The 27,946-nt window shown below is 41.2% G+C and overlaps 3 protein-coding genes across 4 annotated transcripts; 2 read left to right on the top strand and 1 right to left on the bottom strand.

Annotated features, from left to right (window-relative positions):
• The first annotated feature begins 123 nt into the window (after positions 1–123).
• On the top strand, positions 124–10,477 carry LOC104967104 (6-phosphofructo-2-kinase/fructose-2,6-bisphosphatase 4-like). 2 transcript variants are annotated; one of them, XM_010796509.1, is made up of 14 exons: positions 124–320; positions 4,702–4,818; positions 4,907–5,003; positions 5,086–5,152; positions 5,245–5,319; positions 5,423–5,479; positions 5,565–5,686; positions 6,050–6,257; positions 6,337–6,483; positions 6,576–6,680; positions 7,832–7,961; positions 8,706–8,768; positions 8,895–8,959; positions 9,776–10,477. In XM_010796509.1, exons 1-14 carry the CDS (start codon positions 272–274, stop codon positions 9,833–9,835), a joined length of 1,362 nt encoding a protein of 453 aa, XP_010794811.1. In that variant the 5' UTR covers positions 124–271; the 3' UTR covers positions 9,836–10,477. The 2 variants fall into 2 exon arrangements, with proteins under 2 accessions (XP_010794811.1, XP_010794810.1); XM_010796508.1 differs by lacking the exon at positions 124–320 and adding an exon at positions 2,851–3,110.
• A 2,995-nt stretch (positions 10,478–13,472) lies between these two features.
• Positions 13,473–16,104, bottom strand: LOC104967102 (actin-related protein 2/3 complex subunit 4). The gene is made up of 6 exons (XM_010796506.1): positions 15,984–16,104; positions 15,208–15,326; positions 14,702–14,813; positions 14,496–14,591; positions 14,091–14,261; positions 13,473–13,975 (listed from the first exon to the last, which is right to left on the bottom strand). The coding sequence occupies exons 1-6, from the start codon at positions 15,984–15,986 to the stop codon at positions 13,970–13,972; spliced, it is 507 nt and encodes a 168-aa protein (XP_010794808.1). The 5' UTR covers positions 15,987–16,104; the 3' UTR covers positions 13,473–13,969.
• A 461-nt stretch (positions 16,105–16,565) lies between these two features.
• tada3l (transcriptional adaptor 3 (NGG1 homolog, yeast)-like) lies at positions 16,566–22,030 on the top strand. The gene is made up of 9 exons (XM_010796505.1): positions 16,566–16,618; positions 16,977–17,221; positions 18,492–18,739; positions 18,915–19,020; positions 19,133–19,268; positions 19,518–19,621; positions 19,744–19,850; positions 21,225–21,416; positions 21,510–22,030. Exons 2-9 carry the CDS (start codon positions 17,012–17,014, stop codon positions 21,700–21,702), a joined length of 1,296 nt encoding a protein of 431 aa, XP_010794807.1. The 5' UTR covers positions 16,566–16,618; positions 16,977–17,011; the 3' UTR covers positions 21,703–22,030.
• The last annotated feature ends 5,916 nt before the right edge of the window (positions 22,031–27,946 follow it).

Genomic DNA, 27,946 nt, shown 5'->3' with positions numbered 1-27,946 from the left:
TCGTCATGATACAACATAAGCTTTGTCATGACTTGTGACTTTTTTTCAGCAGTGTGTGCGTGTGCGTGTGTGTGCACGCGTGCAGGGGCAGGTACAGTCTGCTACCTCACTCCATCCAGTTTTGGAGTAAGCTTCCTCCCAGTCCATGTCTCACACACACACTCACGCTCACTAATATAGGGTGCGTGTGTGTGAGAGCAGCATCAGTGTGTTGCTCAGCAGTGGGACGCACGTTCACAGGCAGCGCTGCTCCATCAGACAGACTCCCAGGATGAGAGGCTCATCAGTCACCAAACTCACACACAAACCGGACAGAGCGGGTAAGACACGTCCATTTGAACCTCTTTAATATACCCGTGCATGGTGGGAGTTTAGCTCGTGCATGTTTAACCGGATGACAGCCAGAAAAAGGGACATTAAGTCCTTCCGAGACGTAAACAAGAGCCAATGTGCCGTCGGTGTGTTGCGCTGTCACCTTTACCCTACATAACAACAACAGGCGGCTGTCTTTGCTTTTATTGTAGCAACCAGCCTCATTTGTTTGTGCTTTGACACAGAGGATGGTGAACTGTCAGGCGGATGTGTTTAGGCTGCTGTCGACATTTAAATAAACAGATACAAATATGCATTAATGCGCGTAACATTAACCGATCTCTCAGGTCTTTAGCCTATTTGTTTGTATTCTACTGATCATGATGGAGATGCTGCTGCAGAGTTGCATTTTTCTAGTTGTTTGTTGTATTTATGGTTGTTGTAGGCTACAGTTCACACTGCGATTGCCTTCTATCTTCTGAGCTCTGAATGTTGGTTTCTGGGCTGAATACATCCCTCAGTGTGGTGGATGCTGGTTTACTGCCAAGTGTATAACATACTATAGCCTATTAGGAAATGACTTATATTCAGTATGGAGCTGGCTAAAGGCTGTTAGCTGCAATCAGAGATCCAGGCAGCAGCTGGGAGAAAGAGGAGGAGCTCACACAGCTTCCTGTTCATGTCCCTATGTAAAGAATGCAATACACCACATTTAACCTTTATGTGATTTATTTCAAACAGTGTGCATATCAGTTACTGCCTGCTGCTGTTCTCTAAAACACTATCCAAGCTTTATGCAGATAAGATAAGCTACTTCAAATAACACAGTTGCCTGACAAACTTTAACACAAAGTATGTTTCACAGTTAGTTCAGTTTGCCTAAAACAACATTGGATTTGTATCTGAAAAGCCACAAATCTATCCGCAACTTGAGTTACTGTGCCATTTCAAATGGACTTGATGAACCTGATATATATTACAGTCTACTAGCAGTCAGGGGATTTGAGAGAAAGAGAGTAAGAGCTATTTAATTAGAAACGTCCATCTTGCCATATCTAGGTCACAGGCCTAAAGCTTGATCAGTGTGTCAGATAGTCCAGAAGGAACATAAACAGATGAACAGATTATCTTTGCTTCTCATTATATGAGAAAAACTTGCACAGTGTAATTCAATCTAACCCACACACCTCTGCAAAAGTCATCTCTTTGTAAAGCTTATAATAATCATTTTGTTGACATAAGGATGTATCTCCATGGTCATTTTATAAGTCATTGAGTTCCTGTTTTAATTTGAAAAGCACTTACCTGAGATGGACAACATATTGGAAACACTTTTATACAAATCCTCTGACATGTTTCTCCCACCAAATCTGAACATTTATAGAAATGTGTTGCACTTGCAGGGCTGTTGAGTTGTTTGCATTACAGTTTTTTTTTAATTACACTGGTAGTTTACAAATCTGTCAACACACCCACAGAGGGAGAGGGAGAGTAATGCTGCCCCCTCATGGACACTCTTAGATCATGCTTGTTGGGATTACCTTAAATTCCCTCAATAGGAATAAAATGTTCTCAAAATGTATCCCCTTGCTGATTTATCTGTGGAAACGTTCAGTACCATAAGCGGTAATGTAGATATTTGTATATTGTCACAATAAATCTAAGAGCATCACAGAGCCATATTTAGCAAAAAACATAAAATAATCTACATCTAGATGGTTCAACTTCAATATCATGTGAAAAGTATTTCACACCACTACTGCTATCTTATCCATTTACAAGAATGTTGAAGAAGCAATGACAAAGACAAAGGAAATAATAAAGAAATAGAAGAATAATTATCTTGCAACTTGACAAAATACCTTTTTCTAAGCATTTATTTTGAGGTGCTATATCATGAAAATGTAACAAAGAACATCAGAGATGCCTCAAACGTAGGCCGACTTGGACATGTCCAATGTGTCTCTATTAAAGTACCATCACTTTGTCAGTATCGAGCACATTTCTCAACCACCCCGCTGTTGTGTGTATATATATGATATACTACACTCAGATATTGTACTTAAGTCAAAATAAAACAACCACAGTGTAGGAACACCAGTAGTAAAAGCACTCAATATGCAAATTAACCCATTCCAGAATCAATTATCATATGTTTAATTATAATTATTGATGCATTAATGTGTTTATCACAGTTGGTAAAAGGGGTTGTTGATATTTCACATTATTAGTCAAAATCTGTAAAGGAACTGAAGGTATTAAATACATTTAGTGGAGTCAAAGTATGATTCAGCTCTGAATTGTTGTGAGGTAAACGTACAAAGTAGCAACAAATTATAATACTAAATTAAAGTACAAGTATCTAGAAGTTGAAATTAAGTACAGTACTTGAGTAAATGTACTTGGTTACTTTACACTACTGGCTAAAAGTGTGTTATGTCGCTGCGCACTCAGCACAGCTGTCGTCATTTACGGTAAACCGGAATGTGTGCTGCGCCCGTGCTACGGTTATTACGGCCGACCGTTGGTGAGCCCCAATCACGTGACAGCTGTGAGGAGAGCCGTGTCATCTCCATCCCGCAGAGCAGCGCGGATGAAACACCGGTCACACTCAGAGCAGCATTCGGGGAAAAGGCCCCGTGTTCCCGCCGCGGCAGCCTCCACCTCCACCTCGCCTCAAGACGGCATGGAGGACAAAACACTGTCCAAACCGCGGGAGCTCACCCAAAACCCCCTGAAGAAGATATGGATGCCGTGTAAAAATGGCCTTCCTGAAAAACACATTTCTCAAAGAAAGGGTGCGTATGAAGACGTGGCGTCAGCTGTTAGCGTGGGTATCTGAGTTTCTACGTTATTGACAACAGCGGAGGGGTTGAATTACATCTATATCTGTCATTAGTTTCCGTGTTGTTTCCATTTAAATGCACCTAGCCAAAAGCACGTTGCTAATGCAAATAGGTCTACCGGCGTGTAGCATGGATCCAGTGATGCAAAAGTAGTTAATCAAGTAAACATTTGACTATTACCCAAGTATTTTCATGTCATACTACTTTATACTTGTACTCTACTACATTTTTGAACATTTACTAAGGTTATTTTACAGATGTATTGACTGGTTACTTTATGAATTCAGATTTTGACATACATTACCTAGGAAAGTCGTTTAAATATGATTTATCTTATATATATCAAACCATTCAACGTTATATTTAAGTATCTAAAACCGTGTGTGGGTTAACAACAATGTTTTAATTGTAATTAAGATTGTTTTTGTTAAATATTTCACAGTTTATTGTGAAGATGTGCTGCTGAAGTACTATTCTTGATGCAGTACTTTTGGTTTAAAATTGAGTATTTTTACAGAATGGTATAAGTACTTTTACTCAAAGAATATGTGCTCCCTTCCATGATGGGCCACAAAAAGCTTGAAGTGTACATGTTTTGTTCTATAATAATTATCTGAATGCTCTCTCCTCCACTACATACATCTGAGTGTTATGTTAGCTCACATTGGCTTTAACGCGTGACCTCAGTCCTCAGATGTCTTGCTGTTTCCGCAGCCATCTGGTTCACACAGTTATGTAAGGATTCACATGATGAAGGCTGCTCGCATGGAGGAGAAAGGGCTGGCACTGGGGGAGTTCACCTCTTTGTTACTGTGTGCCATGGCTAGCTGTTGGTAAACAGGAATTGTATCCCATCAGTCATGTGAGGGATGATTTGCCCCCCGTGGAGCTGCTGTTTTATCTCACCTCGGTCACTTTTCTGTACAGTTAGTGGCTCATCACTGTGGACTGACTGACACAGGATTTTTTTGAATCAATTAGACTTTAATATGGTCTCTTTGGGTAGAGTAAAGTTGGTTGTCAAAGTCAATTACACACTCATGGATGAATTTGTGAAAGGTGCTTTTGGTATTGTATGTAATGCATGCACTAAACCTGCCACAGTGTTATTCCCTCCTACGAAGTAATTGTCCATGCCTTTTACAGACAGGAAGTGTAACAAACATGGACATTATTTTACCAGAAAATGCATATAAATAAGTACCCATAAAAAAAATCTCGCTCTCTGACCCAGTCATCTTTGCACACACTGCGTCTGAATGTGGACAGCGTTACACAACTGCTCAGCCTGGTGCCACAGTGACCTCTGCTCCTGTGACTAGACACTCAGGGTGGTGTGATGTGACTTCATGGCAGATTACTCTTTATTACACGCGTCGATAATGTGCCAGACCGGGTACAGGAAGATTTTACAACCGATGCTGGCACATTTGCAACTGTGAAAATGATCAATCGATATGTTTGCAAGGAGGGTGTTTTACACTGAGATTGGATCTGTTATGTGATTCGAACATGACTTACACTTTCTCCATTTCCTTTCCAGTATGTATGACCAACTGCCCCACGCTGATAGTGACGGTGGGGCTTCCTGCCAGGGGGAAGACGTACATCTCCAAGAAGCTGACCCGCTATCTCAACTGGATCGGAGTTCCCACCAGAGGTACCCAATTCATTCTAGAGAATATAATAAACGAATTCAGCGTGAGTGTCACCAGCTAAGACAAAGATGATCTCCATTTCTCCCATAGAGTTCAATGTGGGGCAGTACAGAAGAGACTTTGTGAAGATCTACAAGTCCTTTGAGTTCTTCAGTCCAGACAACGAGGAGGGGTTAAAGATCAGACAGTAAGAGTGGCCTCAGCCTGAACTTTTGATGAAGTCACCAACCATGTGAATCATTTACTGATGATATCTGTAATCTTTACAGACAGTGTGCCTCAGCAGCTTTGAACGATGTGCGGCAGTATCTCACAGAAGAAGGAGGCCAAGTGGCGGTAAGTCAAATGTCTAATTCTGTTTTGGGTTCAAAGTGTTGTTGAAACAGTGCAATGCTAACTATCTTATCCGTTGTTCTGTCTGTAAACAGGTTTTTGATGCAACAAACACCACCAGAGAAAGAAGGGAAACCATCATCCAGTTTGCAGAGCAGAACGGGTTTAAGGTAAAGTGTTGCGTCATATTCTGGGAGAACATATACTGCTTTATTTCACATCCACACTAAGTTCCTCCTCCTCCTCCTTCTCCTCCTCATCATCTTCTCTCAGGTGTTCTTTGTGGAGTCTGTGTGTGAAGACCCAGATGTCATAAAGGAGAACATAGTGGTACGTGTTTGAGTTTATCTGTTCATCTTATCATAAAGGATAAGGAGCTTCAGTCCATCTTGTACTCACTCCACTCCTTTTTTAGCAAGTGAAGCTAAGTAGCCCGGACTACACCAACTGTAACACGGAGGAAGCAGTAGAGGATTTCCTGAAGAGGATCAAGTGTTATGAAAACTCCTACGAGACGCTGGATGAAGTCCTGGACAGGTGAGGGGAAGCTGCTGTGGAGAGAGGGTTGGGTAGACTTCCTAGCTATAGAATAACTAGCTTAGCATGTTAGCATTTTGAAGTGTAATCTGGTCTTTCCTTCTGAATGATGGGGCTAGGGCTGCATTTGATCCATTGTGAAGAATCAGTGTACCCCAAAGCCCAAGATGACATCCTCCAATGTCTTGTTTTACCACTACTCCAAAGTATTAAATATACTCTCACAGAAGAATAAAAAACGTACAGAATATTCACACACAAGAGGCTGGAATCTGATCATTTGTACCTCTTTTATTTATCGAAAAACACTCAATTTGACAAGATCTTAGCAATGTATCTAAAGTGTCTGTGTTCTCCCCTCAGGGACCTCTCCTACATTAAAATCATGGACGTGGGTCAGCGGTACATGGTGAACCGGGTGTTGGACCACATCCAGAGCCGGATCGTCTACTACCTCATGAACATCCACATCACGCCGCGCTCCATCTACCTGTGCCGCCACGGGGAGAGCGAGCTCAACGTCAACGGGCGAATCGGAGGAGACTCGGGCATCACACCGAGAGGGAAAGCAGTACGTCAAACTTCTTCAATTAGAGATATTTCTTTAGCTTTACCTAACTAGATGATTTAATATGACCTTTGTTTTGCAGTTTGGGAAGAAGCTGAGCCAGTTCCTGGAGACGCAGGGCATCAGCGACCTGAAGGTGTGGACCAGTCAGATGAAGAGGACCATCCAGACGGCCGAGGCTCTCAACGTGCCCTACGAGCAGTGGAAGGTCCTGAACGAGATCGACGCAGTGAGTGGTTTGTACTGGACCGCTGAGAACAGTTGTTTGTTGACGTGTGCGATGCTAATGAAGTGTAATCTGTGTGTGTGATGTCATGGTAGGGCGTGTGTGAGGAGATGATGTACGAGGAGATCCAGGATCACTATCCTCTGGAGTTTGCTCTGAGGGACCAGGACAAATACCGCTATCGGTACCCCAAAGGAGAGGTCAGTGGGAACTCAGTGTCGTTATGTGTTCTCTGATGATGGGAGGGGTGTGTTGTGTGTGTTAGGGCTTCTGGTGAGGTTTTAAAATGAAGGGCAAACAGTTTGTGATGTTGTTTTTAAGTTATCTGCCAAATACCTTCTCAATTTCTCATTTGTCTGTAACATCGCAGTTTCTCAAAGTATTTAATTGTGTTGTTTTATGAGCCCAAAATATCACATTTTTAAACAATCAGTTTCCATGGCGTAGATCGATTACTAGATGAGTTGAAAAATAGTGGTGCTTCTTTTTTGTACTAAACATGGCTATGGAGTTGAGAATTATTTTGCGATCCTGCGATGAGTGGGAAACAATCCTAAACAATCTTTCAAATAGTATATACTTGTATAATAATCACGGCAACCGAAAGAGTGTTGACATCCATGATTGAAGTATGGTATGATTTCAGCTTTCAGCTATTTGGTTACAGCCCTACTTTTTGTAAAACGTTGCAGTAGCTGGTGGACACTGTGCCACTGTTTGAAATTTGGAATGTCTCAAAACAGCCCTCCTTTGTGATTTGAATAACACACCCTCATAGAAAAGTACATGTACACACAAAAAACGATTAAAGTGCTTCCAGATACTGCCCACTCACTCTTTGCTAATGAGCCTCGGCTCCAGCCGTTTAAACTGATTTGGATTACAGTAAACAAAGATCTCTTCACATTAGTCTGTGAGATGTGCGTTTACTGTCTGCGTGTCTGAACGCCCGCCGGTCTGCTCTCACCTTGAGTCCATACCATTCCCTCTCCGTTAATGAACCCCATTAAGATGGATGCAGGCATTAGCGGCTGCTGCAGGGATGCTCTGGGGAATCCTGTTAGAGCTAGAGCTGCTCTAGACGGCCTGTATGGATTTTTCCACACGCTTAAATGTTAATCTGTTTAACCTAGATTAACTATTTAGCAGAATGTGGGAAATAAAAAATATTGTTTACGTTTGAACAGATTTACAGCTCTTTCTCTGTTGTATTTAATCATTAAATTCAACTCTATGGGTTTTAATGGGCTCTTTCATAAGAAACAATGTGGATAGAGCCTTCTATCCTTCTTATAATTACCATCCTAATATCACATTTTGCTCAGATTTTCCTTTGTGTCTTGTGCTTCAGTCGTACGAGGACCTGGTGCAGCGGCTGGAGCCGGTCATCATGGAGCTGGAGCGGCAGGAGAACGTTCTGGTTGTCTGTCACCAGGCCGTCATGCGCTGCCTGCTGGCCTACTTCCTGGACAAGACGGCAGGTCAGTGCTTCAACGACACCTCAGAGGAGCCCTGGGGTCGTTAAGATTAAATCACTCAAAGAAACAAACACAAAACAAACTAAACACATAAGCACATATGCTGTTAAGTTAACTTAATCAGAAGTTGAAATGTAGCAAATCACAAAGTTGAAGTAGATAAAGAAACTTGAAAGAAAGGTAAATTCACATGCACATGAAGGTGGAATATTTTGCAAAAATATTAAAGGTGGGGTAGGTAATCCACTTCAGAAACATTAAATAAATACATAAAACATTTCATCTGTGGAAGCCGTAGCGCTGTAAAAAGCACGACCAATCATCTGAGCCGGCCCGGCTAAAATAACTGGATGGCCTACCTGCCTGTCAGCCTTCCATCTGTGCACAAACTTATCTCTGCCCTCATTGGTCATGTGGCGTTCGTGTGTGTTGGAGGAGGGGCTCTGTAAGGAAGTTTGAAGGAAGGGGCAGATTTTCAAATTCTAGCTTACTCGAGCTGGTTTCTCCATTCTTACCTACCCTACCTTTAAGTAAAGATTACAAATCAGATAATGAGATTATCTCGAGGTTGAACAGGCAGATAAGTTACACCTAGTCAAAATATGTGTATTCCACACACGGTAACAAGCTTTATTGTTAACACCAGTAATCTCTTTCTCTAACCACTCTCGTCGTTGCTAGAAAAACCACAAATATGACCGATGAATAGATGTAGTGTCCTGAACCCGTGTGTCTCTCCCCCCTCAGAGGAGCTGCCCTACCTGAAGTGCCCGCTGCACACCGTGCTGAAGCTGACGCCCGTGGCCTACGGTACGACCGCTTTCCTGTTGGCATCTAATTCACACAATACATGTATCTCTGATTAACAGGGATAACAAAAGCCCTCTTATGCTGCATGAACCGAGTAGATGAATGTTTTATCTGCATCCTTTGTAGGCTGTAAGGTGGAGTCCATCTGCTTAAATGTGGAATCAGTCAACACACACAGAGAACGACCAGAGGTGGGTGTAACAACACAAACACACACAGGTACACACAGTAAAACCAAACCCTACACACTCTTCACTCCATGAATCCTCTAGTTGTAGGGTGTGAATACAGAAGCAAACCTTTGGGACCAACTCCCCTCTCTGGCAGGAACAGAAATTGTTGTAACTTTTTGTAACCATGGTTTAGCATCTCTTTGATAATCATAATAAAAACTCAGAAGCTCTTTAATGGCATTTCCTTTTTTTTTGCAAATCTCTTTTTGTTTTAAATCTAATGTTTAAAGGCTGCTAGGCTTTTGCAACCGCTCCTGTAAATGTCCATCACACTCAAATGTCTGCTGTTTTCTAGATTAGACATGGGTTTGAATGATTGTAGGTAGAAATACAACGTAACCTTTCATTTGAAGACCGATACACATGTTCCCCCTTCCACCCTTTAGATGAATATGCCTCCTAGTGGGTCATGTGACCGTTTCTTACAGGGTTTAATGCTAAAAAGCTACAATGAAAGTACTCATTTCAACTAAATGCAAATGTTGGCTTTAATGGAAAATGTTATGAACTGAAATGTACATACTTTTTTTAATGGATCAAGTTATATGATGAAAATCGATACACTCATTTACAGGTGGAGTTTGGGATTTTCCGATAACTTTCCAATACCTAAAGCCTCTTTGTGGGATAGTTAGTATTTTTCGGCAAAACAAATTGTCAGAGGAAACGGTAAACACAAACACGCCTCCGTACTGAACGGCCCGGTCTGTGCAGTGATCTCTCCCATGTGTTTTGATCCCCCCCCCTTTGTGTTTTTTGTTGTTTATCAAACAGAACGTAGAAGTGTCGCGGATGTCAAAGGAGGCTTTGCTAACAGTGCCAGCTCACCAATGAGGCAGTGCCCCCCCCCCTATACACACACACTGTCACCTTCAGAATCACAAACGCTTTCTCCTCCACCCAATCTGATCAAATCCCTGTTTCTTCTCTGTAAGATGATGATGATGATGATGATGATGATGATGATGGTAATTGACTGGAATCCAGTTTCTAATTTTGATCATTAATTGTAAGACACAGATATTGTCTCGAGCCCATTCTCCCATTTTTGGAGAGTGAATGGAAAGCAGATGAAGGTTTTTTTTGTTTTTTTTTAACTGATGCCGTTTTACCAACTGTGAAGCCTTGACTCTCCGGCACCTCTTTGTGTTTAGTGATGTTTGATTTCTCATTGATCTAGTCTGTGTAACAGATTTTTACAATGTTGACTTTTAGCAATGTTTTTCTGTGGTAAATCAGTAATTGCACAACGCTAAATATTTTTGTGCCTTTTTTAATATTTTGCACTTTTTGTTAAATGGCCTCATTACCAGTTTGTCTTTAGGATGTCTAACGTTGTCTAATGAAGTACAGACACACTTTATGTTTTATTGTATGTGAAGGTTCTTACAGTATATTCATCTCTCTGATCAGACCTGAGAGGAGATACTTGTGTTTGTTTCTAAATAAACTCCTCTATAATTTCATGTTTTCGTACCCCCTCTTCGTGTGGTTCATTTTAGAAAATGTGTTCCCTCCATTATTTCTGAAAGTGGTAAATCTTACGCTAAAATTCTGAGATGGTAGTTTTGTTACTCATACTTCGAGAGATCAAAAGACTGAGGACTTCCTTCCTATTGGTGCTCTCCTCAGATGTTCAGTGCAGCCCTTCCTGCTTACGCTGCAAACTGAAGACTCAGATTTCCATTCATTCATATGCAAAGACTCCACTGGGTGCTGCCATTCACCAGCCTGAACAAAACCCTCACTGTGTCACACACACATTTATTCTGCCTCAATTCAGAGTGATAACAAAATGCTAAAAGCTAGTGATACTGGGACATTGGTTAAAGGGTTAATCAGTTCTAGGAAAAAAAAGACGATTTTGTAGTGATTCAAAAATTAAGTAAACGTTAGACCCGTATGTTTACATGGTGTGTCATCAGGAAAAATAAGAATTCAAAGTGTAATTTTTATATAATAATTACATAGTGCTGCCACCATGGGATGCTTGATGTCATGTCAGCATCTGCTAAATATGAAACAGGTCTGCTACTCTCCACTTTAATAAAATAACCGGAAACATCCAGTACAGTTTCAACGAGGCCAAATCATGACTGACCCAATTCAGATTTCTAATAACTCATTTTCTAATATGGCTAATACAGGCTACACTACATCCACAAAAATAAGTTAGCTCTATTTCAAAAACCACAGGTCATGCAGTTAGACATGCATGGGCAATGGATTATGAGACAATGAGCTCCTGCACAATTATGTAAAGACCCTCCGCCTCTCCTGTCGTTCTGGGCACGACAGTTAACCATCCATGATGACACTCCATGTAACTTTTATGTTAAAGGGGCCCTATTATGCTTTTCTGCCTGTACTGGGACATGTTTCCATGTTGTTCAAAAAGATCTTTATTCTTCTCATTACTGCCTCTTTTCACCCTCTGACGGGAACCAGAGTCCAGTTTATCCAAAAGGGATCTAACACTGAGTCCTTCCTCTCTCTCCAGAATGTGAACATCCATCGTTCGACTCAAGACGCCCTGCTCACCGTCCCCCCTCACCTCTGAGAGAGAGACCCCCTCACCTCTGACAGAGAGACCCCCCTCACCTCTGACAGAGAGACCCCTCCCTGCCTCTCTGTGGACTGGTGGTCGTTTCATTTCTCCATCGTTCAAAACCTGCCCTTATTGATGACCATCAGTGATGTGCCGCCTACTCCTTCAACCCCACTGCCACACACACACACACACACACACACACACACACACACACACACACACACACACACACACACACACACACACACACACAGTAGCCCTTATATCCTTATTTTTTTATTTGAGGGAGCTTAACCTGAACATATCTTGTGTTTGATCCTCAGTGTTTTTATTTGCAAGCTACAAAGTCTGGCACTTTATTTTCGTTACGTTATTTATCAATCACAGATTCTTTGTTGCTATATTCAGTGATATTGTGCAGCAGTGGAATTCAATCTGAAGGGTGAAGTATTAATCATGTTGTTTTATCAAAAGATCTTTCAGCTACACATGATGCAATCCTTGTTTAATGTGACGTGTCTTCAGTTGTAACGTGCAAGGTATAAAACCTTAAAGAATCGATACAAAGCTTTTGATTATGTTGTGAAGAAATTAATGGTGATTCTCACTGTTGTTAAAAGCAAACTTAACATTTTATACAGGTGGGTTAATTATATTTAAATGAAATGATAGCTCAGAGCTTTATATCTCATCTTTGTCTTTATGGGTTTAACTATTATGGTTGCACTGATGATCATTTCAATTGCTATTAATCTGCCTGTACTTTACGCAACAACGTTTTATTTGCCCTACCGACTGTCTATATAAGTATTCAGTGTGCAATAATAAATAATAAAGACAGATTCACAATTGAGGTCCTCTTAAGATTTGTTGTGCATTTAGCTGATATTTCTTCTGTATTATTCTGAAATAGATCATTGTGCTGGACGAGTATTTTTAAGTAAAATTGTTGTACTTTAATTACATTTTGATGCTAATACTTTCACTTATGTAGTATTTTGAAGTCAGGACTTGTTGTGGAGTGCCAGAATTAAGACCGTAGTATTTGTACTTATACTTAAAGGTGGGGTAGGTAATTCACTTCAGAAACACTTTTTGTTATAGTCCATGGAATGCTCTTAACATCCCGATAGCAATGAATATATGAAATGCTTTGACAATAAATACATTAAAACATTTCATCTGTGGAAGCCGTAGCGCTGTAAAAAGCAAGACCAATGTGTGCCTCCGGCCCGGCTAAAATAACTGGATGGCCTACCTGCCTGTCAGCCTTCCATCTGTGCACAAAATTATCTCGTGCCCTCATTGGTCATGTGCGCGTTCATGTGTGTTGGAGGAGGGGCTCTGTAAGGAAGTCGGAAGGAAGGGGCAGATTTGTTTCCGCTGCGTACTTTCAAATTCTAGCTTACTCGAGCTGGTTTCTCCATTCTTACCTACCCTACATTTTAAGGAGCGCTAATCCCAACACTGGTTTCCCGAAAATAAGTCTATTTGCCATTTTCATAAATCAAAAATGATGTCATTAAGTTCATCCTCTGAATTCTCACATTGGTTGAGTTTAATAAAATAACGATCTGTTATTAGGGTCAGTGCAGTACACGCCTTGTGCAGCAGGGGTGTGTGGAGATATAGCGAGTTCATCAAATACCTCTGAGGAAATAAAAGTTACATTATTTACTCTCATTTTGAAACGGCCACTTCTATAATCTTAATTGAAATCCTTTGGGTTACGTAACTGCTGAACAGCTAAAAATGCTTTTGCACAGTCTGCTGAATAACTTCCCCTTCCTCAGCTGAAATAATACAGTGGCTGTGTGTAAGGCTGAGCTGTGGTCGAGATGCAAACTAAAAACAACTTCCTCAGAAGCAGAACACATCTGTTTTTAGGTACAGCTGAAAGACTGCAAGCTACACAGAAAGTTATAAACAACTGGCTTTATTATCTCATTATTTTTCATACATGTTTTGTTGGCTTCTCTACAGACAGCTCTTTCTCTGTGTCTGCGACTAAACGCCACTCTTTCCTGAACATTTTGGAGACAAATTTGAAACAACAGTGACGGTGAACACGCAGAGTCATACACAAAATACAAAACAACATGGCCGTTTTTATTTGCAACACTGCGTTCTCAGTGCCCCTGTCCTCATGACTATCAACTGGATTAATACTTTAAGGACCCGCCTTTGTTTGGGGATTTGTTCTAAGTGGCGTAAAATGAAACTGGTAAATATTTCATTATATACAGTCATTGATATTCATGAGTACAGGGAAATACTCGAGACGGGTGCAAATGGTGTCATCATCGCCGGATTGGTTACGTTCCTCTCATCTCCTCGCTGATTGGCTGTTTACTCCACTCCTGTGCTGATTGGCCCTTTGGTGCGTTCTCGTGGCTTGTGTGGGACCAACACTGTCATCAGAACTGTGGAGCCAAATCATTCTCAATGTTATCATCACTCAACATTTGTACACAATTTACAATGATTTGTCTTTCTGTTATATCCAAAAAGAAAAATATTAGCAAGAGAAATTCTTACGTTTTTGAGGAATTCCTCAGCAACGATACGAGCCCTGGCGTTAACAGACAGTTTCATCTCGCTGATCTCTTTGTCGATCTCCTCCATGAAGTGGATGACAAAGTCCACCAGCTTGTGTTTGTACATCTGCTCCGTGTGGAAGTTGGTAATCAAGAAGCTAATATCATATCCCTGAAATCACAGTGCAAGGGAGGAAAGTGAGTCAGAGAGAGAAACTGCTTTACACCTCAAATGTCATTTGGAAATACACATTGTAAATATTAAGGCATTTTAAATTGGTATATTGATTCTAAGAGATGGGCGCATGAGCCGCCCTTTGACGTTGGAACGGTTCACATTGTTCCTCTTTTTGTTTTAATCTTCCTGTATAATCATCCCTTTTTTGTCACTGCTGTCTTTAATTACCTCTACTGCTTTCCTCCTCAGAATGAAGAAGTTCTCTGCCCTCATCATCATGAAGCGCATGAACTTGTGGCAAAGGATCTTCTCAATCTCATCAGCCTACAGGGAAGAAGGTTTTTATTACTGCATGTTCAGTTGTCCAATACAAATCAGGAAATGTGCACAGCTGTTAAACAAAAACAGTATAAATGTTGCTGTTATTAAATCACCTGCTTGACAGCAATGCTGACTCTGACAGAGTTGATGGATCCCTCGATGAGAACCCTCTCCTTGTCATTACGGCTGATCACCACAGGCTGAAGTAGCAACTCCTTACTGCTCCTGTAAACACAGCACAATCCAGCTGTTAAACATAAAACCAAGTTATAAACTGTTGTGTTTTCTAGACACTAAGGGTCAGCATTGTGCTTGGGACTTTACATGGCGCTTTAAATAACCACAAAACTGACTTTAAATGTCTTAATCTTTACATTGCATTGCATTTGGAAGACATCTGCAAACAAAGCAGAGCAAGTCCCCGCTGGCCAATTTTACAGCCTTGCCCATGCTTGTGTCATTTTTCCCCCTTCCTAGATGTTTTTATGCAAGTTTGCACAAGTCCATACTTGTTTGACAGCTGTAGAAGATCTGCAAAACAGCCTAAGGGCTAAGAAACTGCTATGCAGGGGGATAAGCAGTAGGACTGAAATCACCAAAGACATGCCATCAAACCTACCTGACCTCCACCTCCGGCTTGTTGTGGCGCTCCACCACCTGAGAGGAGAAGTTCTCCAGGCAGACGGCCGCCTGCAGGGTGGCCCTCACTGCGTTTAGGTAGGGGCGCAGAGTCGCTGTCTGAGGAGAAATAAAAGACAAGATCTTGATGGGTGGTGCTTTTGTTATTAAGATCAGGCTAAACCTCCCAGTACAGTGTGGGTGACTCAACCGGACTGTGAGGTCATGTTTGATCAGGAAGCGAAATGAGCTGTGTGCAGGCATGCAGTCAGTTACAACAAACATGCATTCATCTTTACATTTTGTAGATACAACAATCATTTTAGAAAGAAAACATGATGATAATCAACATCGAGCTGATGAAAGGTGTTTGCATTGATGTGGGGGTCATTAAAACATAAATACATTCGCTTACATTAACGTTACTGAATGAGATATTGCGGCGGATCTAAATGATTTACGTCTATTTACTTCACGCTCCCTATACCGAACATATACACAAGGTGTCCACAGTATAATGACAGATCTGTATCAATGACAGCTAGCAGCAATAGGAGAAAAGGGGCCGAGAGGAAAGACAGCTCAGCTCGATCACTTTAGTTTCGGCAAACCGTGTCAAGGATGCCCGTCCTCTCATTTCACCGAAACCCACCAGAAAACCCGTCCAAGAGAAACACGAAGCCACCTAGCTAATCTCAACTTCAGTGTAACCACGGTTAGCTGACATAAATGGCTAAATAAAGGAATATAAAGAGACATTTAGGGCAATAGACTTACCATTTTTCTGCTGTAAAAGACGGAAGTTCCTCAGCCACGCCTGGGACTCCTCTTCCGTAAATCCTACTACATCGTCTGGTTCAGATAAGGTGCGCTGGTTTTTCATCTGTGATTTCTCCACACACCAGAAATGCTGCTGATTGCGCCTATCACTCCGCCCGGGTGGAGATGGTTTTCTGTAAAAGGAGCACACCCTGCGATGAGTCCATTCTGCGCTATCAGCAGGAGACACGTTTGTCAGCGACCGTTGGTTCAGAAAGGATTAGACTAATTTTAACATGTTTTTGTTCAATAAAATACGTTAAAAACAGCGTTTTAACCTATATAGTACCGACTGACATTTTACTGTGATGTGTTTAGCTGTGAATTGTTTATATGCACCGTGACATAAAATGGTTTATTCCGGTACTACCATTCTGGCATTTAGCTAACATCCAACCACATCCAAATTCTTGATATTTGTTATTATGTATGTCTATATAAGTGAGTATATAAGTACTTTAGAAATGAAAATACTTTATTTGATCTCACAATTATTCTTAAATCGATAATAAGCTATACCTTTATTTGACTGTACATCACACCCCTCCTCTAGTTACAATGGTTTATCCCATCATGGACGCCATTCACTGACGGTAAATATCGCTGCTCTTATACATTCAAATATATACATATATGTGTTGGGTTAGTTCCCTTTATGACTTGTAATATTAAAAGTAATTCATGTAAAATGTGTTTGTACAAAAATAATAAATCATAGCGACCGTTATTAAAATGTAAGAGTAAGTTGGGCCCAGCGAGCTCGCGTCCTGTGATGCAGACCTCCGTGTACGTGCATTTGTGTGTGTGCGTGCGTGAGTGTGTGTTTCATGCGTGTGTGGGATGATAGATAGACCTAGAGCAGCACAACTGTACCACAATGTGCATGTCTCATCTTCTTGTGTTTTTATTATGATAATACACCCATACTGACTGTCCATGTTCTTGTATCAGTTACTGGAGACACTGGCAGCTCTCACAGCAGCATCATGAGTGAGCTGAAGGACTGTCCCCCACTGAAATACTACGACTTCAAACCTGTGGAGCATGTGAAGGTGTGTCCCCGATACACTGCGGTGCTCGGCCGGTCAGAGGACGATGGCATCGGCATCGAGGAGCTGGACACCCTGCAGCTGGAGCTGGAGACCCTGCTGTCCTCCGCCAGCCGCCGCCTGCGAGCCCTGGAGGAGCAGAGACAGGTGGGAGCAGGGGTGCAAAGTAACTAAGTACATTTACTCAAGTACTGTACACACTAATAGACTAATGCAGGGGTGTCAAAGTCAAATACACAGTGGGCCAAATTAAAAAAATCGGTACTAGTCGAGGGCCGGGTTGGTTCAATTTTTATTGCAAAGCTTATTGAAATGAACTTATTGCACATATTAAACCTGGAACTAACTAAGCTTAAATTATTGCCTATTAAAACAACATTAAACATTAAATAATCAGTTGCATTCATTTCTTATGGCTCTATCTGCAGCTTTTCCGGAGTCATTTCTTATGATTACATTTTTCCACAGACCAACAACAGCTTCAAAAAAACTATTTCCCTCAAAGAAACAACCAAACATGCCCTGTTGTCGTGAGAGAAAAAGTGCAGAAGGAAACATCCATGTAAACTCAGTGTGCTGCTCTGTGATGCTAGTTCAAGCAGATACTTGGCATCTCATCTTGGGTGCAAGTTCATCAATGTTTGGGGTCAGGCTCTGAGCTGAGGAAATCCTCAGGATTGAGTGAAGGTGTGCGTGCAATATACCAGCGGGCCAGATCTAATAGTAATTAAAAATTATCCTGCGGGCCGAAATTAAATCCACCAAGGGCCTGATTTGGCCCCCGGGCCTTGAGTTTGACACATGTGCACTAATGAGATACTTGTACGTTATCTGAGTATTCTCAGTTTATGCTACTTTATACTTCTACTACACAACATTTCAGAATCAAATATTGTAATTTTCAGTCACTAGTGTACTGTTTAGGTTTAGACTGTCAGCTAATTCAAAATATAAATAATGTATTAAATAAACCTTGACATCCAATCCAGCAGCACTATATAAAGTTATTCAAATGTGATCCACCTTTACAAACTGTGATAAAAACGCATCAATAATCATAATAATAACCCAGTGACTCAATATATTTACGATTCTATAAGGGGCCATTATGCATAAGTAGTACTTTTACTTTTGGTACTTTAAGTATATTTTGATGTCAATACTTTTGTAGTTTTACTTAAGTAACATTCTAAATGCAGGACTTTAACTTGTAACAAAGAACTTTTTTAAATGTAGTATTAGTACTTTTACTTAAGTAACATATCAAAGTACTTTTCCCACCTCAGGGTAGGAGAAGGTTGGAACCCCCTTTCTTCATTTAACTTTCATTCCAAATCAGTAGTCGTTGTGTATCCCAAATAAAGACACCTAACATGACACTTCGTCCCTCTCCTTCCCCCCCTGTGTTTCCTCTCAGATCCTCACAGACTGGCAGGACAAGAAGGGAGACAAGCGGTTCCTGAAGCTGGGAAAAGACCCGGACCCGGCCGCCTCTACTCGCCACAAACCAAAGAAGCAGAAGTTGGACGGAAAAGGCGGTCACACTCCGGGTCCAGGTCCTGGCAGACCCAAATCCAAAAATCTCCAGGCCAAAGCCCAAGAGTATGAATTTACTGACGATCCACAAGACATTCCCCGCACGCCCAAAAATGATGCACCCAACAGGTCAGTAACAACATTCTTATAATATCTCTATTTACTCTTTGGTCCTCAGGGTGTTTTCAGACTTTATTCATCTTATTAGGCTGTTCTAACATAAGTGTGCTATAGTTATAATTAGGGTAGTGTGAATATGTTTTGTTCTGGCAAGGTGTTTGAAATGTTTCTTTTGAAATGTCAGATTTTGGGCCTCAGTCGAGCCATATTGTGCTGACATCACAAATGAAGAGATACGATTGCTGGAAGAGCTTCTGAAACCCCCGGAGGATGAGGCTGAGTATTTTAAAGTAAGACATCAAAAGCCACCTACCTTTTGTCACTGACTTCTTCTCAAGGAATGGCCAACCTTCTGGATGTTTTTATGGTGATGAGTCAAATGTATGTATATGTTTACTGTAGATCCCAGCTCTGGGGAAACACTACTCTCAGCGGTGGGCTCAGGAAGATCTGCTGGAGGAACAGAGGGAAGGAGCGCGAGCCAACGACAAGAAAAAGAGCCTCATGGGAGGACCACTGTCTGAGCTGGATGCTAAAGGTGAGGATGGAAATACTGCACATGGGTCATTGTGTCTGTGGAATAGAGCGGTGCAGGAATGAGTCCTTAAACCCAGAAATGAGTTAGGATTTTGCCATTTCTGGTTTGCTTGTCTCAAAGTCAGCTGTTTTTGGAATGTGTTTTAGGTTAGATGCCAGAAATTAGGTTTGATGGGTTTTTTCTACAGCATAAAATATGTCAGTTGCATGTTTCCACTTTAATACTCACCTTCATGTTCGACTGCTGTAGATGTGGAGTCCCTGTTGAAAAAGTCTGAGGCCCAACACGACTCCCCAGAAGACGGATGTCCCTTCGGTCCTCTCACGCAGCGTCTGCTCCAGGCTCTCGTAGAGGTCAGTATGCTGTGATCAAACGTGTTCAAAACCTTCACTAATGCACAGTGGCATCTGAAATATGAATGTTAAATATGGTGAAAACAGTAGAACTTAAGTATGTTTGCTGTTTATCTTTCCAGGAGAACATTATATCCCCCATGGAGGATTCACCCATACCCGACATTTCAGGGAAGGATGCGAATGACGGAGCTGGGACTTCTCCTCGGAGCCAAGGAAAAGCCTATAGGTATTTAATCCACTTACATTAAATAACTTAGGTAATTAGTAATTCACTAGATCATAAATACAAATCCTTAACACAATTTATTAAAGACTTCCTTATCTTAAATACAGTTTTGCCTTTATTAAGCAAGTTATCCTGTCTTATTGACAACTTTGGTCTAAAAGGTGGGGTAGGTAATTTTGGAGAAACCAGCTCGAGTGCGCTAGAATTTGAAAATACAGAGCCGGAAAAAATCTGCCACTTCCTTACAGAGCCCCTCCTCCAACACACACGAACGCACACATGACCAATGAGGGCACGAGATAAGTTTGTGCACAGATGAAAGGTTGACAGGCAGGTAGGCCATCCAGTTATTTTAGCCGGGTCGGCTCAGATGATTGGTCGTGCTTTTTACAGCGCCACGGCTTCCACAGATGAGATTTTTATGGATTTTTTGTCAAAGCACTTCAGATATTCATTGCTATCGGGATGTTAAGAGCATTCCATGGAATATAACAACAAGTGTATCTCGAGCCGGTTTCTCAAACTTACCTACCCAACCATTGAGTAGAGATTTGTCTGGGAATATAATTACATTACAGTGAAATACATGTTTTGTTCTAAAGCAAGAGCATGTCTATCAATGGTTATTTATTGTTATAATAACTATTTTTAGGGAGACAAAGGGCCTAGTTAGATCTATATTTCATTATGACTCTTCCCAATGTTTACCCCATAGCAAAACGCAATGAAACAAATATTTCTCTACTCTACTACCATACATTTTCTTATATGTATTTAATTAATCCAGTGTCGCTCATTTCCGCTTCTGTCATTTATGCCATAGTAGTTAGAGATATGCATCTAAAGCAGGGGTGTCAAACTCAAGGCCCGGGGGCCATATCCGGCCCGCGACTTCATTTTCTGTGGCCCCACAAGAGCTTGCAAAGAATATAATACGCTTATTGTACGGTTACATGCCACTTTACAGAAGCAGGTTGCCCATAAACTACATGTCCCACAATGCATCTCGTTTTGTGACATGCGCACTGAAGAGACTTGCAATCATTTGACTTCTGCTTTCAGACGTAGTTAATTACTAAGTTATTATCCTATCCGATAATAATCCAATTCAGAGGCAATAATGTAATATAATACATTATTTTATATATATATATTATATATTTATATAGTTACAACCGGCCCTTTGAGTGCAACCTTTATGCGAATGTGGCCCGCGATGAAATTGAGTTTGACACCCCTGATCTAAAGACTTAGAATGAATATCTGCACAAGCTGCTTTCCATTCTTCAATTGTCAGTTTTCCACTTATACTATCCTAAATGTTTTACTTCCCTCTACGCCACACATATCTCATATCTTCCCCACCCCCTCCAGTGTTCCTCACACCCGCACCCTGGAGGCCCGGATCAAAGAGGAGCTGGTGGCTCAGGGTCTGCTGGACTCTGAGGAGCGTCCCGGTCCAGGAGGAGACTCTGAGGACGAGGTGCTGGCGGAGCTGCAGAAGAGACAAGCCGAGCTCAAAGCCCTCACCACTCACAACAGATCCCGCAAGCAAGAGCTGCTCCGGTGAGGACGCAGGACAGCAATACTTATATTTACCCTAAAGTAAAGTCTGATCAGCTAACAACATTAATTTCTGTACTTTCTGCCGGCTCACAGGTTGGCGAAAGAGGAAATGCGCAAGCAGGAGCTGAGGCAGAGAGTCAGGGTGTCTGACAACGAGGTGATGGAGGGATTTCGACGTATCATGGCAGCTAGACAGAAGAAACGCACTCCAACCAAGAAGGAGAAGGACCAAGCCGGGAAGGCCCTGAAGGAGAGGGAGAGCATCCTCAAGTTACTGGATGGATAGAGGAAGAAACTCTGCGTCTGGTTTTTATCTGGATGAGTCTTTGTGAACTGTGACAGTGAACAGCTGTGTTTCTGGTGATGTGTGATATACGGTTTACTGCAGGTCTGTGTGAATTAAGTAGAGTTATGTCTGTATTAGTTGTAATGTTATGTACAGCAGAATGCTCATTTGATCACTAACATTTTGTACGCATCAAAGACTTGCTCTTTATTTTTTGAATATTTTTCTTTGTTAGTTGAATGTTGATGTTGCTTTTTCTTTTTACCATTGTGATGTTATGAAAACAATACACATGAATGTTTGAATAAATAAGTTCCACCTAAAAACAGTTTCTTGTATGTATGTGTGTGTGAAAGGTCCTTCAAAGGTGATGCCCTGCAAGATGTGAATACACACTGCTGCTACTGATTCAAGTTATGGGTAACATCATTGGAAACAGTGATATTTCTTGGGTTTATGTTTATATGCTTATCGCTTTAGTTTAATTTAGTTTAGTTTATGGTTTCGTAGACAGTTCCCATTAATGAACTGTAACATAAACAATAAATGGGGCAGCTTTAGCCAACATGGGAAATTTCCAGCTTCCTCGGCCAGATAATAATGGACACCCTAAAAACACAATAAATCAGAAGCATTAATTAAGAAGGAATTCGGAAAGACAAGAAGATAGAGGAGATAGGATAAAAGAGAAAAGTAAAATGCAATTCCTTAAACCACAGGTACAATGCAGGACATTCGAGCACAGAAAGGCATTGGCACCAATGTAGTTTGCAGTACAATCAATCGCGGCGCAGAAGCAACACATGTGATCGCATGCCAGCACTAAATGTACATGATGTGTTAATCAGCTCCACTATTTAATCAGGTGAAAATGAAAGGGGCCCTATTATGCTCTTTAGGGTTTCCCTTTCCTGTAGTGTGTTATATAGGTTTTTGTGCATGGTCTGAAAAGGATACAATCCCCAAAGTTTCTCTTCCTTCAAAACCTTGGTGTCAAACTCAAATACACAGTGGGTCAAAATAAAAGAAATGGGTAGTAGTCGAGGGCCGGACTGGTTCAATGTTTATTGCGGAACTTATTGAAATGAACTTATTGCACATATTAAACCTGGAACTAACAAAGCTTAAATTATTGCCTATAAAAACAACATTAAACATTAAATAATCAGTTCCATTCATTTCTTATGGCTCTATCTGCAGCTTTTCCGGAGTCATTTCTTATGATTACATTTTCCCACAGGCCAACAACAGCTTCAAAAAACGATTTCCCTCAAACAAAACACCAAACATGCCCTGTTGTCGTGAGAGAAAAAGTGCAGAAGGAAACATCCATGTAAACTCAGTGTGCTGCTCTGTGATGCTAGTTCAAGCAGATACTTGGCATCTCATCTTGGGTGCAAGTTCATCAATGTTTGGGGTCAGGCTCTGAGCTGAGGAAACCCTCAGGATGGAGTGAAGGTGTGCGTGCAATATACCGGCGGGCCAGATCTAATAGTAATTAGAAATGATCCTGCGGGCTGAAATTAAATCCACCAAGGGCCTGATTTGGCCCCCAGGCCTTGAGTTTGACACATGTGCTTTAAAACTATGCACAATAAATGTTAGTCTGTAACTGAGGACTCAAACCCCGTTACATATTAGGAGGACTTTTTCTTCTAAACACGACTTGGTGGCTTGGAGTCCAATGATTTCAGTTTCATTCATTTGTATAATACAAATGATAGGATAGCACATCTAGAGAGGCAACTCAAAGGCAACGGCTGAGCTATAAGAGTTTGCCATCCATTTTTCTGGCTTTGTTGATTGTTTACTTATTACTACTTACTTATACAATAAGCAAATTCAATGCATTAACTTATCTCTCTACTGTTGTGCTTCATTTTTTATTATAAGTTATGTTTTGATGTAGCCACATTGCTGTTTTCATCATTTAAGAGTTTACATCCTGATATATGGAATCAGGTATTCGTATAAATGCTGGCTCATTTACACTTTCTGAGAACAAAATCCAGAATATCTAACCATACCCTTCACCTTTACTGAGTCCCCACCAGATGGCAGTCATTTTCTCCTGACAGAGTCCCTCAGAGTTCACACAGCAGAGGCCCCTGTGGTTGACTTAGGTCCAGCTCAGTGTGTGTGTCCGTGTGGTTTGTGTCCAGCATTAACGTGAGGAGGTTAGTCTCACTGATCTTGATCCCAGGATAATGTGTGTCTCACAATGTGCAGCTGTGTGTGAGGGTCACCCGGTTCACAGCACAGCAGTCACACACAAAGTCACAGGCATGTGTCCACCGGTGTCAATGTTTTAAGAGCCTGGACAGTAATAGTGTTTCCTAAAGTATTTTCTACTTACAAACATACATATTTTTTAAAGTACATATTTTTGTATCTCCATACCTCTTTGTTTGTTTGACTCCCTGTGTCCAAGAAATCTCTCGACTTTACAAACCATAAGACTTTTTGCAAGTGTAGAGGAAGGGTAGCATCCTTTACAATTAAACATAAGTTAACATTTTTAACCCATTGAGAATGCATTTAATATGATAATGAAAAATGTAATGGGTCTGAATCGACCCTGAATAAGGTCTTGACATTTGGCTCAGACTAGCAAATATCTAAGAGAAGACATTTTTAGATAACATGAAGAACTACACTTTTATCAATAGACAAAGACAGGATTTATGGAACATTTAGAAAAAACAACAACATTTAGTTTCTTAAATGTCTTTTATATGATTTCTTTACACTCTATATATATTATTTGTTTGATTTTATCTTTAATATTTTTGCTTGATTTGAGTATATAAATACCAGAAATCCTTATTGTGTGGCTTGTTGGATAAAGTATTTTTCTTATAATACTATTTTACATCTTCTGTTATATGAGATATCACAAAAATACATTAAAATATAAAGACATCTATGGAAAAAACAGTAGTCCCATGTACAAGAAGACTAAATATAATGTCATGAGAAAATCCTTTTCAGCAAAACAATTTGAAGGACAATTGAACATTTCTTTAGATTTTTAATAACATTCAAATCCTAAAATTCAACATCTAAACTGTAAGCATTGTTCATTCTAATAATAAAAGCACCTCCACCCATAATTTTCTACCAATATTTTTTATAACTGTAGCCAGATTCACTGTGTGATTTCCTCCATATTCAGAATGCTGGCATACTGACTAAGTCTATGATACAGCTGTACATCTGTTTAGAAAGCTGGTCAAAATCCTTACAGCCAGGCTCGAGGCTCGAACAATGGCCCAATGTTCATGAAAACCCCCCTTTAGTTTAGTTCGGTTTACTCTACACAAATTCATAATGCCATCAGCCCATGTGTATACAAGCCTTTAATAACATACAGACCTATTGAGTCCTCCTCACAGGTGAATGAGAGGCTGAATAAATATCTGCGGCGGCCCCTCGAGGCTGGGCGTATCGCACAGGGCTTTTGTTGCATTTGTTGTCATTAGACCTAAACTGAAGGGCAGGTGGGTTTTGTGTCGATACACAACTGCTCATACACGCTCAATGATGCTCATCCTCTGTTTGCACATCCCGTATTGAGCTGTTTTTAAGAGACTCTTTTTAACAACCCAGGTGTTGTGTACCCTCCCCGAGAGTTCTCTAACTCAAGCCTCCTCTCGCTCATACGCTCTCTCCTCTCCCCATGTGATATTCAGCTACGTGGTGAGCTTCTTCACTCCTCTCTGTCATGGCCTGTAAACCTTTATGGCTATTTAAGAAGAGGGCTCTCCACTCACTCGAGGGTCTGGGTAAATAACTTGAACTTCAGCATTCTGGTATAAGACGTGCAGCGACTGCTTGTCTAGAAGGTTTTTTTATGCATCTCCTCAAGCAATTATGAGGAGACAAGTTGTAATACAGTGGGCAGGCTGTTTATTGTGTGTTTACATTAGCACACACACACACACTTACTTATGTATGCTACTATCAACCCAGACCTCATGTCACTGGGGGCCCTTTCAGTCCATCGGCTCTTTGTTTCTGCCAGTTTGTACGAACTATGTTTCTTTCTCCGGGGCTCTCCTCCTACTCCACCTCCGTCCCTGCGTTCCTGAGCTAGAACTGAGCCTGGATGGACACGGACACACACACACACACACACACACACACACACACACACACACACACACACACACACACACACACACACACACACACACACACACACACACACACAAAGAGTGAAGGGATTTGACACAAGTCTCTCGATCTTTTGTCCTAATGCTATGTCAACTTCCATGCTGAATTGAAATGGTGTGTGTGCAGAGATTCAGACAGAGGTTGAGACAGCTGCTCCACTGAGAAGACCCTCTGTCCAGCCAGGCCACGCCTCGCCTCCCGCACAACTGCACTTTTGTCTTCAGCACTGCTTCCACTATTCTGATGTCACTGGCTTGTCCTTCCCAAGAGGGCTGATGTGGTAAAACTCGACAGACCCCTTAGCCCGTAGTCAAACAACTGCATGGTGATAGCCACACTAAGTTTCACAGACACAAAAAACACTAGCTTGGTCTGGTTTGCATCTCATTTGCTTCTCATTTGCATGGCAGTTGATGGTTTTTTCGGGCAACTCCTGAATTTGGCAGCTCATATGCAAATCCTTCTGCCTTGTTCCGCCTCCCCTGTCTGGGCTTTGCTCATTGGTGAGCTGCAGAAAGAGATTGTTAGGTCTCATTTCCAGCCTGCCATGCCTACAGGGTAGTTTGTACAAGATAAGCACAATCAGCCACAGAAAAGCAATTCACTCACAGACAATAAACAGTCCGACAAGTGTGGATAAGTTGTAAGAACATTACGCTAGCATGGCTCTTCAACAACACATCATAACAATGAAGGTTGGACAGGAGACTTTTTATCCTTTCAGATTTTGTTTTAAATATCTTATCTTTTTTTCACATGTTTTACGTGGTTTCCAGACAATTTATCTTAATTATTGATTCCCTGAGGTTTCATCTAGCACTAACGTATGGTTGAGAGATTTGTGGTACAATTTTTCACACTGCACCTAGCCCAATGCTAAGTGAGCTGTTTAGCTTGGGGCTATTAGAACGTTTTTAAACTGTCACATTCAAAAGTGGGATAACCCTGATTTAGACCCAGAGCTCAATTTGCGGGATTATTCCCATTAAATAAATAAAAAGACAGGGCTCAAAGTGACCAGTATGAGAAAGGACTCAAGTAAAAAACGGAATTTGAGCCACATTTTTGGCTAGAGGTGCAGTGTGAAACGTGCGTTTAAGGTAACCCTGGGTTAGCAATGTGTGTGAAAACAGGCTGAATTATCACAGGGTCAACTATTAAAGAATATGCAGAGTGAAAATCCACAATAAACTTCCGTTGGGTTGCTTAAAAACAAATATCGCAATTCGAATCGCAATATTTGTCAGAAAAATCGCAATTAGATTTTTTCCCCAAATCGTGCAGCCCTAATGTCATGGGACCTTTAATACTCAGAGGGGCAATTCTCAGCTCATGTTTGCTTAAGGCTTTTTTACTCTCTACTTTGTAAAGGCTAAAGTCATGTCAATAGCCTCCATCTGATGCTAATCGAAACTTTTTCATTTTTTCACCACTGTGACAACGTCTCTGGAGAGCTGGCAAGGTGCCATTAGTGTTTGACTTTACTTTGTTAGAATCACGAGGCATTAAGGAAGATAAGAAAGTGAGAGATAGGTGGATAAGGTTGCGCCGTGTTGCACTGTTTGTCATTGGCTGTAAATTTGGACTGCAGAGGTCAAAGCTCTTGAGAAATATGCTTCTCTTTGAAGATAAGGCCAGATAGCCGAGTTATGTTGAGGGTATACGAGGTCTATGTATGGATATATATGCTCATATTTTCCACACAGATCCAATGCAACAGCCACTTCAGCCTCTCCAAACCAGTGGTTATGGAACATTAGGCTGGATGGATAACATGTCCCTTTTCTGGTACTTCCTCCCAGCAGTAATATGGCGGGGAAGAGAGAGGACAGCTCTGTGGATAATGGTCATAGAGGAGCGATGAAGACACAATGAAAAACACTTCTCTCACCACCCACCACTTCTCTGTCATCCTCTCCTCATCTCCCTTTCCTTTCCTCTGCTCTGTTATTATCACCCAGATCATTATCATGCTCACTCTCCCCTCGCTGCGATGGAGAGGAGGGCCGTCCTCCCACATGGCTTTGGTGAGAGATTTCTAACCGCGCAGGAGGAGTAGAGTGGGGGG

The sequence above is a fragment of the Notothenia coriiceps genome, unplaced genomic scaffold (genome assembly GCF_000735185.1).
Source record: "Notothenia coriiceps isolate Sejong01 unplaced genomic scaffold, NC01 NC01_scaffold00037250, whole genome shotgun sequence".
In the NCBI taxonomy this organism is placed as follows: domain Eukaryota; kingdom Metazoa; phylum Chordata; class Actinopteri; order Perciformes; family Nototheniidae; genus Notothenia; species Notothenia coriiceps.
This window is presented reverse-complemented; position numbering and strand designations above follow the sequence as displayed.

Excerpts from the sequence above, each read along its gene's own strand:
- LOC104967102 (XM_010796506.1), bottom strand. Across the intron at positions 14,592-14,701 it reads TCAGCATTGCTGTCAAGCAG|GCTGATGAGATTGAGAAGAT; the intron begins GTGATTTAATAA and ends TCTTCCCTGTAG. Across the intron at positions 14,262-14,495 it reads TGAGGAGGAAAGCAGTAGAG|GGATATGATATTAGCTTCTT; the intron begins GTAATTAAAGAC and ends CTGTGATTTCAG.
- LOC104967104 (XM_010796508.1), top strand. The coding sequence starts at position 2,906 with ATGAAACACCGGTCACACTCAGAGCAGCATTCGGGGAAAAGGCCCCGT. Across the intron at positions 5,004-5,085 it reads GAGGGGTTAAAGATCAGACA|ACAGTGTGCCTCAGCAGCTT; the intron begins GTAAGAGTGGCC and ends TAATCTTTACAG. Across the intron at positions 5,153-5,244 it reads AAGAAGGAGGCCAAGTGGCG|GTTTTTGATGCAACAAACAC; the intron begins GTAAGTCAAATG and ends GTCTGTAAACAG.
- tada3l (XM_010796505.1), top strand. The coding sequence starts at position 17,012 with ATGAGTGAGCTGAAGGACTGTCCCCCACTGAAATACTACGACTTCAAA. Across the intron at positions 19,269-19,517 it reads GTCTGAGCTGGATGCTAAAG|ATGTGGAGTCCCTGTTGAAA; the intron begins GTGAGGATGGAA and ends CGACTGCTGTAG. Across the intron at positions 21,417-21,509 it reads CGCAAGCAAGAGCTGCTCCG|GTTGGCGAAAGAGGAAATGC; the intron begins GTGAGGACGCAG and ends GCCGGCTCACAG.